This window comes from Musca vetustissima, unplaced genomic scaffold (genome assembly GCF_032173495.1).
Source record: "Musca vetustissima isolate MV318-11 ecotype Yass unplaced genomic scaffold, APGP_CSIRO_Mvet_v1 utg57753, whole genome shotgun sequence".
In the NCBI taxonomy this organism is placed as follows: domain Eukaryota; kingdom Metazoa; phylum Arthropoda; class Insecta; order Diptera; family Muscidae; genus Musca; species Musca vetustissima.
The window spans coordinates 39,663-53,060 of record NW_026881253.1 but is presented as its reverse complement, the minus strand read 5'-3'; the positions used below and the strand labels follow the sequence as shown (position 1 = coordinate 53,060).

General features: G+C 37.3%; 1 protein-coding gene across 2 annotated transcripts; it reads left to right on the top strand.

Annotated features, from left to right (window-relative positions):
* The first annotated feature begins 683 nt into the window (after window positions 1-683).
* LOC133327232 (zinc finger protein 768) lies at window positions 684-11,355 on the top strand. Of its 2 annotated transcripts, none has more exons than XM_061535794.1 (6): window positions 684-1,169; window positions 4,910-5,699; window positions 7,828-8,013; window positions 8,091-8,377; window positions 8,449-8,550; window positions 10,758-11,355. In XM_061535794.1, exons 1-6 carry the CDS (start codon window positions 684-686, stop codon window positions 11,313-11,315), a joined length of 2,409 nt encoding a protein of 802 aa, XP_061391778.1. In that variant the 3' UTR covers window positions 11,316-11,355. The 2 variants fall into 2 exon arrangements, with proteins under 2 accessions (XP_061391778.1, XP_061391777.1); XM_061535793.1 differs by having other exon boundaries at window positions 4,910-5,783; window positions 8,449-8,553.
* The last annotated feature ends 2,043 nt before the right edge of the window (window positions 11,356-13,398 follow it).

Below are 13,398 nucleotides of genomic sequence, written 5' to 3'. Positions count from 1 at the left end.
TTTACGAATTTAACAGTAATTGAGCGATTAGCTGAGAGAAAGAGAAAACAAAGAGAACACATTTTTTATCTGAACCACTTGGCATAGAGAAACCAAAACCCCCACAATTTTCAAAACAAAATCCCATTTTGGTAAAAAATAAAAATTAAAAAATAATAATTTTTTAACAAAGAAGAAGAAATAATAATAAAAATCAAACTAAGAAGAAAGGAATAATAAAAGAAGATAAAGAAAAACCAAAACAAACCCACAAAGAAAACCCAAACAGAAAACGGCAAAACACGAAGAACCAGAAATTTTGTTTTATTAAAAGAGTAACGAAAAAAAATCAACCCCTTCAAGAAAAGAGAGAGAAAGGAGAACAAGAGTAACAGCAATTCAAGAGAGTGAACATAAGATAAGTGAACACAAAAGAGAGAGAGAGTAATTAATACTTAAATTCAACGAATTCTCTCTCACCAAATATGAATTTGAGTAGTTATCACTGAGGCTCTCCCTAAAAGGGGAGAGTTTGAGATTATCACAACAACAAGAAAACCCGAAGAGAAAACGAAACCCAAAAGAAAGAGAGAATTAAAACCGAGGTTTAGCTAAGACCTAAACCCACGACAAGCAACTGATAAATTAAAAAAACACCCACCCACAAAGAAAAATACGAGGAAGAAGAAGAAGCAGCCCACAAAATGGCAATCAACTTCTCAGCCTCGTTTGCGGCCTGCATAGCCGCCGGCCTCAAAGTGCCACGTCAAATAATGTATTGCATCACACAGGACACCGGTCAGCCCTATGTCCTCTATAAAGATTCCCAGGAAGCTGAACGAAATGCCGCCGCAATTGGTGGTACCCCAGGACAATGGGGCACCGAAATGTATCCTGGCATACAACAACAACACTTGAGTGCACAACAACAAAATGCCATTACGGCAAATGGCCAGGCGGGCGCATCAAATGGTCCAACATCACATTCACCCAATGGTGGTGGTGATCCACATGGTCGTGAAAATGGTGGTGCGGATGGTGGTGGTGGGGCGGGGGGAACTGGTAGACAACAGGGTTCACCCTCGACCAGTCCATACCCGCCACAACAGCAACAGCAGCAGCAACAACAACAGCAGAGAACAAACGGAACCAATGATGATGATGTGAATATGAATCAGGTGAGTAAGGAAGTTGTAGATACCGTAAATAATGAGGTAGATAAATTATCTAAAAAAGATGAATCATTTATCTAAAGAATTGGAATAACAATAAAATCGTTCTATGAGGTCTGGAGAACATATTCGTACAGTTTATAGTAAAAAAATTATCTTGCAGATAATTCAGATAATTTATCTATGCAATTTTTCGGCACTAAAACGGCTTTTAAGAGCTTGGGATAACGTCTATAACTTATCTACACACCTAAAAATGGATGTTTTAGGTTTAGATAAGGTAGATAATTTATCTAGATAATTCCAAGTGTGTTGCAAATCCCTTAAAAAATATCGGATAATTTATATACACCATATAAATAAACTAAAAATCATTTTATAAGGTTTAAATATTTTATCTAAGCTTTAGAGCTTACAGATAAAGGACCGGAAAGTGTAGATAATTTATCTATATAACTTGTTAGCACTCTAAGAGGTTCGTACGGCGAGAATAATTTATATGTACGTTCTTCGAGATTTAGATAAAATAGATAATTTATCTAGATAATTCATAGAAAACTGGAAATGGATAAAAAGTGTCGAATAACATAATAAGAAGTTCGTAAGGCGAACATAATTTATCTGTACGTCTAAAAATGTTTCCTTGAGATGTAGATAACATAGATAATTTATCTAGATAATTCAAAGAAGGTGGAAAACGCTTTGAGAATGACGAGTTATTTACCTACAGAATTTTATTGAACTAAAAATCTGCACGCCTAAAAATGTTTCCTTAAGGTTAAGACAACATAGATAATTTATCTAGATAATTCATAGAGGGCTGAAAATCCATTAAAAGTGTCGATGAACACATTTTTAATAATCTAAGAATCATTTAATGAGGTTTAGATAACTTATCTTTGCATTCGAAATGTATCTACAAGATCCAGAAAATTTAGATAATTTATCTATAAAATATTTTAATACTAAAAGTGCTTCTAATAAGGTTAAGATAACATAGATAATTTATCTAGATAATTCCAAGAGGGCTGGAAATCCATTAAAAGTGTCGAAGAACACAATTTTAATAATCTAAGAATCATTTTATGAGGTTTAGATAAATTATCTATGCATTCGAAATGTATCTACAAGGTCCGGAAAATTTAGATAATTTATCTATAACGTATTTTAGTACTAAAAGTGTTTCTAAGATGTCGGGATAACGTCTATAATGTATCTGCATGATTAAAAATTTTCTTGAGGTTAAGATAAAATAGATAATTTATCTAGATAATTCATAGAGGGCAGAAAAAAGTGTCGAAGAACACAATTTTAATAATCTAAGAATCATTTTATGAGGTTTAGATAACTTATCTATGCATTCGAAATGTATCTACAAGGTCCGGAAAATTTAGATAATTTATCTATAAAATATTTCAGTACTAAAAGTGCTTCTAAGATGTCGGAATAACGTATATAATGTATCTGCACGCCTAAAAATGTTTTCTTGAGGTTAAGATAACATAGATAATTTATCTAGATAATTCATAGAGGGCTGAAAATCCATTAAAAGTGCCGAAGAACATAATTTTAATAATCTTAGAATCATTTTATGAGGGTTAGATAACTTATCTTTGCATTCGAAATGTATCTACAAGCTCGGGAAAGTTTAGATAATTTATCTATAAAATATTTTAGTGCTAAATGTGCTTCTAAGATGTCGGCATAACGTCTATAATGTATATGCACGCCTAAAAATGTCTCCTTGAGGTTAAGATAACATAGATAATTTATCTAGATAATTCATAGAGGGCAGAAAAAAGTGTCGAAGAACACAATTTTAATAATCTAAGAATCATGTAATGAGGTTTAGATAACTTATCCATGCATTCAAAATGTATCTACAAGGTTCGGAAAATTTAGATAATTTATCTATAAAATAGTTTAGTACTAAATGTGCTTCTACGATGTCGGGATAACGTCTATAATGTATCTGCATGCCTAAAAATGTTTCCCTGAGTTTAAGATAACATAGATAATTTATCTAGATAATTCATAGAGGGCTGAAAATCCATTAAAAGTGCCGAAGAACATAATTTTAATAATCTTAGAATCATTTTATGAGGGTTAGATAACTTATCTTTGCATTCGAAATGTATCTACAAGCTCGGGAAAGTTTAGATAATTTATCTATAAAATATTTTAGTGCTAAATGTGCTTCTAAGATGTCGGCATAACGTCTATAATGTATATGCACGCCTAAAAATGTCTCCTTGAGGTTAAGATAACATAAATAATTTATCTAGATAATTCATAGAGGGCTGAAAATCCATTAAATGTGTCGAAGAACTAGATTTTAATAATCTAAGAATCATTTTAGGAGGTTTAGATAACTTATCTATATGTTTGAAATTTATCTTTAAGGATAGGGGAATTTAGATAATTTATCTATACAATGTTTTAGCACTAAAACTGCTTCTTAGATGTCGGGATAACGTCTATAATGTATCTGCACGCCTAAAAGTGTTTCCTTGAGCTTACGACAGCATAGATAATTTATCTAGATAATTCATAGAGGGTTGAAAATTCATTAAAAGTGTCGAAGAACACAATTTTAATAATCTAAGAAACATTTTATGAGGTTTAGATAACTTATCTACGGATTCGAAACGTATCTACAAGATACGAAAATTTAGATAATTTATCTATAAGATATTTTAGTACTAAAAGTGCTTCTAAGATGTCGGGATAACGTCTAGAATTTATCTGCATGCCTAAAAATGTTTCCTTGAGCTAAAGATAGCATAGACAACTTATCTAGATAATTCCATGAGGGCTGAAAAATCTATTAAAAGTGTCGAAGAACACAATTTTAATAATCTAAGTATCATTTTATGTGGTTTAGATAACTTATCTATGCATTCGAAATGTATCTACAAGCTCGGGAAAATTTAGATAATTTATCTATAAAATATTTTAGTACTAAAAGTGCTTTTAAAATGTCGGGATAACGTCTATAATGCATGTGCACGGCTAAAAAATGCATCCTTGAGGTTAAGATAACATAGATAATTTATCTTGATAATTCATAGAGGGCTGAAAATCCATTAAAAGTATCGAAGGGCACAAATTTAATAATCTAAGAATCATTTTATCAGGTTTAGATAACTTATCTATATGTTTGAAATTTATCTTTAAGGTTAGGGGAATTAAGATAATTTATCTATACTATGTTTTAGCACTAAAGCTGCTTTTAAAAAGTTAGAATAACGTCTATAATTTTTCTGCACGGCTCAAAACACTTCTGTAAGTTTTAGATAAAATAGATAATTTATCTAGATAATTCCAAGAGGGCTGGATGTTCATTAAAAAATTTTGGATTATTTATCTACACAATTTAAATAAACTAAAAATAATTTTATGAGGCGTAGATAACTTATCTATGGATTTGAAAAGTATCTGCAGTGTCCGCAAAATTTAGATAATTTATCTAAACGTTTTTTAGTACTAAAACTGATTCGAAAAACTCGGGATAACGTGTATAAATTATCTATATACACAGAAATGCTTCTTTAAAACTTAGATAATGTAGATAATTTATCTAGATAAAATATCCAAATTTTAGAAAATATTTTTTTAGTTTTTCTTAACATAGATAATTTATCTACAAATGTAAAATAATATTTTATTCAGATAATATGGCACATTTTAATATTTTCTCCCTCTCTTTCTCTCTCCTCCCCTCTCTCTATTTATCTTTCCAGGTCAATGGTCTGCAGCAACCAAATTCCAATCCACAATCAAATCCAAACCAAAGCTCAAATGATCCCCATCAGCAGCAGCAGCAAAATGCCAATGCCGCCTCGTCATCCGACAATAACCCGGCGGGGAATAATCCGCACAATGTCCAGCAGAATGGCCAGGCCAATGATCATGGCAATAATGGTTTTCCTGGCTCCCAAAATGGTGAATTGTCCAGCTATTATGCCCCCCGACATCCTGGCGCCCAAGGTGGCCTTATGGCACCACCCGGTTTCCCACCGTTACATTATCTCAATAAACCTGTGCTGCCGGGTTTAAATGGCGCAATGGATCAGGGAGCAGGTAATGGACCCAATATGGATGCATATGCCTTGCCCGAGCTACTGCCGGGACAGAATGGCTCAGCCAATGGTCAGCAACAGAATGGTGGTGCTGGTGGCACCGGGGGACATCAAAATAATACAACCAGCAATGGCACCGGTACGGGAGGTGGTGGAGGCGGCGGCGGAGGAGGTGGTAGTGGTCGTAGCCATAAACCCCCCAAACCTCACAGTGATCTGCGACTCTTCAAATGCCTAACCTGTGGCAAAGATTTCAAACAGAAAAGTACCCTGCTGCAACATGATCGCATACACACCGATGCCCGGCCGTATCCCTGCTCCGAGTGTGGCAAACGTTTTCGCCAACAATCGCATCTGACCCAGCATCTGCGCATCCATGCCAATGAGAAGCCGTTCACGTGCGGCTACTGCAATCGAGGCTTTCGCCAGCGGGCAATACTCAATCAACATGTTCGCATCCATTCGGGTGAGAAGCCCTTTGCGTGTCCCGAGTGCGGCAAGCACTTTCGCCAGAAGGCCATCCTTAATCAACATGTGCGAACCCACCAAGGCGAGCGACAGTTCTTGAATACAAAAACAAAAAAATCCAAAAAAAAATGAGAAACAGAAAAAAATTAGTTGAGATCACCTGAGAGTTACAGTTTAGGGCAAAATGAAACCCCCCACTTTTCGGCCTCAAAAAATCAAAATTCGATTATTGTTTTGAAAAATTGGAAAAAAAATTGGAAAATTCAAAATCTGGAAAATTCTCTGTGTGTGAAGCACTTTGTTATCAAGGAATTGGCTGATTTTCCTCGAATAATGACTTTAAGGAGAGAGAGAGGGTAAAAAATAGACTCGTTCGCCTTGCATACTTTTAGGCTGCAAAAATTAAACATTAAACAAAATAGAATCGGAATACTCTGGTAACCTCTCCGGCACATTTTTAGGCTGGAAATCATATTTAAAAAAAATCTGTATCACCCAGTGGCTCCTTGGCAGCCTCTGGACCCTTCGCAGTGCATACTTTTAGGCTGAAAAAAAAATTAAAATTAAAGGGCAACTTTTAGGCTGAGTTTACCTAATTGACCAAGAAGGTGTCCAGAGGTTATCTACATTATCATGGAGGTGGCCTGAGGTTATCTACTTGACAATGGAGGTTGCCTACGTGACAATGAGCTAACCTGAGGTTATCTACTTGACAATGGAGGTTGCCTACGTGACAATGAGCTAACCTGAGGTTATCTACTTGACCATGAAGGTGTCCAGAAGTTATCTACTTCAGCATGGAGGTGCCCTGAGATTATCTACTTGACAATAAACGTAGCCTGAGGTTATTTAATTGACAATGGAGGTGGCCTGAGGTTATCTACTTGACAATGAGGTGTCCAGAGGTTACCTACTTGAGCATGGAGGTGTCCAGAGGTTATCTACTTGAGATTGGAGGTGGCCTGAGGTTATCTACTTGACCATGAATGTATCCAAAGGTTATTTACTTGAGCTTGGAGGTGGCCTGAAGTTATCTACTTGACAATGGAGGTGGCCTGAGGTTACCTATTTGACCATGGAGGTGTCCAGAGGTTATCTACTTGAGCATGGAGGTAGACTGAGGTTATATACTTGACAATGAGGTAATCTGAGTTTACCTACTTGAGCATGGAGGTGTCCAGAGGTTATCTACTTGGGTATGGGGGTGACCTGAGGTTACCTACTTGACCATGGAGGTGTCCAGAGGTTATTTACTTGAGCATGGAAGTGGCCTGAGGTTATCTACTTCACAATGAGGTAACCTGAGGTTACGTACTTGACCATGGAGGTGTCCAGAGGTTATCTACTTGACAATGAGGTAACCTGAGATTACCTACTTGACCATCGAGGTATCCAGAGGTTATCTACTTGAGCATGAAGGTGGTCTGAGGTTATCTACTTGACAATGGAGGTGGCCTGAGGTCGTCTACTTGGCAATGGAGTTAGACTGAGGTTATCTAAAAACTCTCTAAATCTCCAATTGGCTCCCTGACAGCCTTTGAACTCTTCGAAGTGCATATTTTTAGGATGGAAAATAATTAAAATTCTCAACATTTCCAATTGGCTAGCAAGCCCTGGCCTTTACAAATTCCAGGCGAAAAAATAATAACTCTCTAAATCTCCAATCGGCTCCCCGGCTGGCTCTGGACCATTCAGAGTGCATACTTTTAGGCTGAAAATTCAAAATTTCCAATTGGCTGGCATCTTCAGGTTCATAGGCTCAAAAATTTCTTGGCAAAAGTGCCTACCTTTAGGCTATACAAAAAATAAAAATTCCAAATTCTCTGAATTTCCGATGAGCTCCTCCTCTTAAGGTCATTATTTTGGGAAGATCTATAAGATAAGAAAAAACTAAAACATCTGGCAAAACCTTTTCAAAATTTTACTGTAAGTCTCTCAAAACTTCTACCTACCTCTATTTACAAAAAAAATCAAAACCCTAAAAAAAAAAAATACCAGAGAGTGCTGAAGCACTTAGCTTGGCTCCATACAACCCCCACCTCTCTAGAGTAGCTTAGTTAGATGTCTCACTCCACCATAATTTGCCTCAGATTATCATTAGATTCTTTTCTATCTCTTCCCCACAGATGTTTCACCCCATCTCATATTCAAAAACGGACCCCATCCGACATTGTGGCCCCAAGATGTACCCTATCCGGGCGATGAGACTGACACAAAGAATGGCATTGCCAATGATGGCTATAACGATGATGATTCACAGAATGGTCAAGATGGAGGTATACATTATCCCGCCTACTTTAAGGATGGTAAAGGTAGTGGGTCTGGAGAATATCGCCTTCCTAAAGAAATAACTAATTTCCCTTTTTTCTTTGTCTCCCCACCCCTTTAGGACAAAAAATCTTACCCGATGTCCTCTCACACATCGGTATCCGTCCGGCCAATATGCCGCTCTACGTACGCTGTCCGATTTGTGATAAGGAATTCAAACAGAAGACGACACTGCTGCAACACGGTTGCATACATATCGAATCGCGTCCCTATCCCTGCCCCGAGTGCGGCAAACGTTTCCGCCAGCAATCACATTTGACCCAGCATTTGCGCATCCACACGAATGAGAAGCCATTCGGATGTCTGTATTGTCCGCGTTTCTTCCGGCAGAGAACGATTTTGAATCAGGTGAGGAGGGCGGGACATAATAGATAAGAATTAAGGTTCCAATATTGAAACTTATTTTCTTTCTTTTTCAGCATGTCCGCATCCATACCGGCGAGAAGCCCTACAAGTGCGGCCAGTGTGGCAAAGATTTCCGTCAGAAGGCGATATTGGATCAGCATACACGGACCCACCAGGTAGTGGTATATTAAGGATGTATAGAAAATGGGGGGATAGTTCTCTATTTAGAGGTCATCAACTCCATGAAGGATGAAATCGGATGTCATTATTTTAGGGAAGATGGTCTAAGATTACCTTAAAAGGAGATGAGCTCCGAAGGTGATTCACTTTATAGTAAATAAGATTCGAAGTCATCCGACGAAAACTCTGAGATTATTTATTAGATAATGGAGGTGACTTGAAGTTATACACTTGACAATATAGTAGGCCTGAAGATATCTACGTGGCACTGGAGGTGAACTGAGGTTATATACTTGACAGTGGGGGTGGCCTGAGGTTACATCATAATGGAGATGACCTGAGGTTATACACATGACCATGGAGGTTACCTGAGATTATCTACGTAGCATTGGATGTAGCCTGAGGTTATCTACATGACAATAGCGGTGTTCTGAGCTTATATACATAACTATGGAGGTGTCCTGAGGTTATTTACTTGATTCTGGAGGTGGCCTGAGGGTGTTTCCTTGATAATAGAATGACCTGAGGTTATCTACGTGGTAGTGTTGGTGGTCTGAGGTTATCTACTTGGCAGTGAATGCGTTTACTTCACAGCGGAACTGGTCTGAGGTTGCCTACTTGATAATGGAGGTGACCTGAGGTTATCTACTTGACAATGGAGGTGGTGTGAAGCCACAAACTTGACAATGGCGGGACCTGAGGTAAACATAGTTGACTTTGAGTTCTCCTAATTGATAGTAGATGGTTCCTGAAGTCATCGAATTAATAATAGATCGTCGATGGAGATAAGGTCTCCTAATTGGCAGTGAATAGGCCTGAAGTCATCTAATGAAAATAGATGGCCCCTGAGGTCATATACTTCAAAATCGGTGTGTCTAGAGGTAACCTACTTGCTAAAATACGAGACCTGAGGTCGTATTCTTTATTGAGTATGTGCCCTAAGGTCACTACTTAACAAAATCTGATCCTTGAGGTCGTCTACATGGCTGTATATGAATTCTGAGGCCATTAAGATGGCTCTTGAGGTGGCATGTCCACTCCTACTTCGTAGAAGATAAGTATATGTGACCTGAGTTCATCTACTGGAGAGTATATGAGTTCCGATGTCATCTAGAGGCCAGTAGATAAGTCCCTTCTTAATCTACTGGTCAGTAGATGAGATCCGACTTCATTTACTGGGCAGTAAATGAGTTCAGACTTTATCTACTGGTCAGTATATGGCTTCTAACGTCATTAACTGAAATCTAAGTGAGAACTGATGTCATCGGTAGCCATATACGTTGAAGTAGAGGACATCGGAAGGTATATAGATTCAAATAGAGACAATCATAGTTTCCGTAGAGGTCATTAAAGTATCAATAACGAAGTGGAAGCAATCCGAAGTCATTTACGATGAAGTAGAGGTCGCGGAAGGTATGTAGATTCAAACAGAGGGCATATAAGGTTATTTAGAGGTCATCCGAATGTATCTACAATGAAGTGGATATGATCGGAAGGCATCTACGAGGTCATCTGAAGCCATTTACGATGAAGTAGAGGTTATCAGAAGGTATATAAATTCAAATAGAGGTAATCTAAGGTTCGGCAGAGGTCATCTAGAGGTATCTATGATAAAGTGGAAGTGCTCCGAAGCCATTTGGGATTCAGTGGATGTCATATGAAGCCATTTACGATGACGTAGAGGACATCGGAAGGTATATAGACTCAAATAGAAGTCATCTAAGGTTCGGACGTGATCGGAAGCCATCTACAGTTAAGTAGAGGTCGTCGAAAGATATATCGATTTAAATAGAGGTCATTTAAGGTTGAGTAGAGGTCATCCGAAGGTATCTACCACAAAGTAGAAGTGTTCCGAAGACATCTACGATTCCGTAAAGTTCTATTGATGTCATTTACGATGAGGTATATAGATTCAAATAGAGTGCATTTAAGGTTATGTAGAGGTCATTTGAAGGTATCTACGATGAAGTGGAAGTGATCCGAAGCAATCTACGATTCAGTGGAGGTCATCTGAAGCCATATGCGATTAAGTAGATGTCATCCGAAGACTTCGACGGTTGAGTAGATGTCACCAGAAGACATCTACTGTTCGCAGATGAAATTTGAAGGTCCCAGGATACCTTCCGAATACATCTTCGGGTCCATACGTTTTTGTTTTAATTATTTACTAATAAGTTTGTTTTTTCTCCCTCTCTCTATCCAGGGTGATCGTCCCTTCTGCTGTCCCATGCCAAATTGTCGACGACGCTTCGCCACCGAAAACGAAGTGACCAAACACATTGACAATCACATGAATCCGACAACAAAACGCAGCCGCCAGGCGAACAATACCGCCAATAGCAGCCAGAACAACAACAACAATGCCAACAATAACGCCAATAACAACAATTCACATGCCGCAGCTGCTGCTGCATCGGCGGCCGCAGCCGCTGCTGCCGCCAATCATTTAATCAATGAAACCAAAAACGCTGCAGCTCAACAATTTCTCAATAACAACAACAATCCGGCGGGTGACAATAAAAATAATATTCTGCCGCGTGGCATGGGTGGTGTGGGCGGTGTGCCCAATCCCGGATCACAGGTGAAAAACGAATTGTATTTCCCCCAGTGTTATGGACCACCATTCCAGCATCCGTTTCAACAGCCAACGGCTGCGCACAACAATGGACCATCGGCGGTATCGGTAAGTGTGGCCAATTCGGTGGCACCCGGAGTTGTGGGGCAGCAAAATGCCCCAACATCGGTGGTAGTGGCCCAGTGACATCCCTCCACCACGACAACAACGGTGGCGGGGGCTGGTGGACAACAGGGCACATCGACAGTGTCGGCAGCGGCAGGGCATAATTCCTCGCATCCTTCGCAACAGCAACAGCAGCAACAGGTGGGTCAGCATGGTAGTGCATCGGCGGCGGCCGCAGCGGCGGCTGCCCATAGTCAAACTCCACAAACGGTAACATTGTCCATAACCTTACCGCCTGTGGGCGCTTTGCCGGCCTCTGCTGCAGCAGCCGCAGCGGCAGCAGCTGCCCACCATCATCAACAGCAGCCGGGTGGTGGTGGTGGGCATGTGGTCAATACGGCCCATGCCCATAGTCAACAGCCAGCGGCACCGCCACCACCAACTTCGGGTCCACCACCAACACTGTCGCACGCAATACCCATACATCCTCATATACACTCAATATTCGGATCTCTATGATAATATCAGCAATAACCACTACAACAACCACACCAACAACAACAACTACAACAACATTATCATCAGCAATAACCACAACAACAACTACACAAACTTACTTATGTATACAAACAAGAAACAACAACAGCTACATGAAGAATTATAAAATAATGTTTATAATTATTAATCGGATTTTTTTAAACCCTCTTCCTTTTCGGAAGAGTTACAATATATTTTTTTTATAAAGAAAACTAAGAAAGAAAGCAAAAGAAAAAAATGGATATACACTAAGAGAAAAAGATGTTAGTTAGTGTATGTTTAAGCCGATTTTTAATAGATTTAGTTTTTCATACAAACAAAAAAAATCCAATTAACGATCACTCAATAATTTTTTGAAAAAATCACACATACACACTCATCGACACACTTACTCACCTACACACACATACATTTACTCCTTTAAAAAAAGCTTAGGTTTAAATTTTTTCTTTGAAGAAAAAAGTTACCTCCATAATTTTTTATAATGGCCCCCGCCTCCCCAAACTAAACCTAAGCTTTGTTTTAATATTTTTTTTATTGACCTACTAAGTTCATATTTTTCTATCACATAATTATTAATGATACACACATACATACACACAAAGGTGTGTTTGTATGTATAAGAAGAAGCAGTGTTTCAACAAAAGAGCAACTAGTCTTTTCGAAAAGGACTCTAAACTTGGTAATAATTTTTATTATTTTTTTAAATTTGTTTCTTTAGAAGACGGAAGACAAAAACAGGTGACAGAACAACAAATTCACAACAATAACAAATTATTATTTTTTAATTGATATTTTTTACAGTATATAAAAAATTAGAACATACATTTATTTTGTATTTTTTATTGCTATAAAATTTTTATCTCAAAAGAATATAATTTTTTACAGTGTATTTTTTGAGTTAAAATATTGTTAAAATGAATTTTATATGAAAAAAGTAAGAATCAATTAAATTTTTTTTTTTTTTTGTAAATTTTGAAAATACTTTTTTTGCAGTGTACTTTTTATAAAATATAAAAACAGTTTTGATTGTAAATTTCAAAACAATTTTCCAGTGTTTTTTTCTTGTTTTTTTATTTTTCCCCTAAATTTTTTGCAATATATTTTTTAAATTTTCAAAAAAAAAAACCAAAATGCAGTGTATTTTAAAAATTTTGCACATGTTTTTTTGTAATTTCAAAAATATTTTTGCAGTGGATTTTTTATAGTGGACATATACGTTTAATTCAAGTAAAACAATTGAAAATTCTTATTTGTAAATTTCAAAACTAATTTTTTACAGTGTATAATTTAAAAAAAAAATAAAAACTTTTTTTGCATTGTACTTTTCAAATTTTGCAAAAAAGCAAAAAATTCATTTTTTTAATTTGCAAAAAAAGTGTATTTTTCAGTGTATTGAAATTTTAAATAACCAGATTTTTGGCAGTTATAATTTTTGCAGTGTATGAAAAAATATTGGAATTCCAACGAGTGTATTTTTTGCAGTGTATATTTTTCTTATTGTAGAGTAAAGTCCAAATGTTTTACAGTTTATATCAGTGATGCACACGGTGAGAGGATGGCAATTTGTATATGTATGTGTGAGACTAGTACACAAAGCTAAAGCGGCCCACACACGTTAAACATG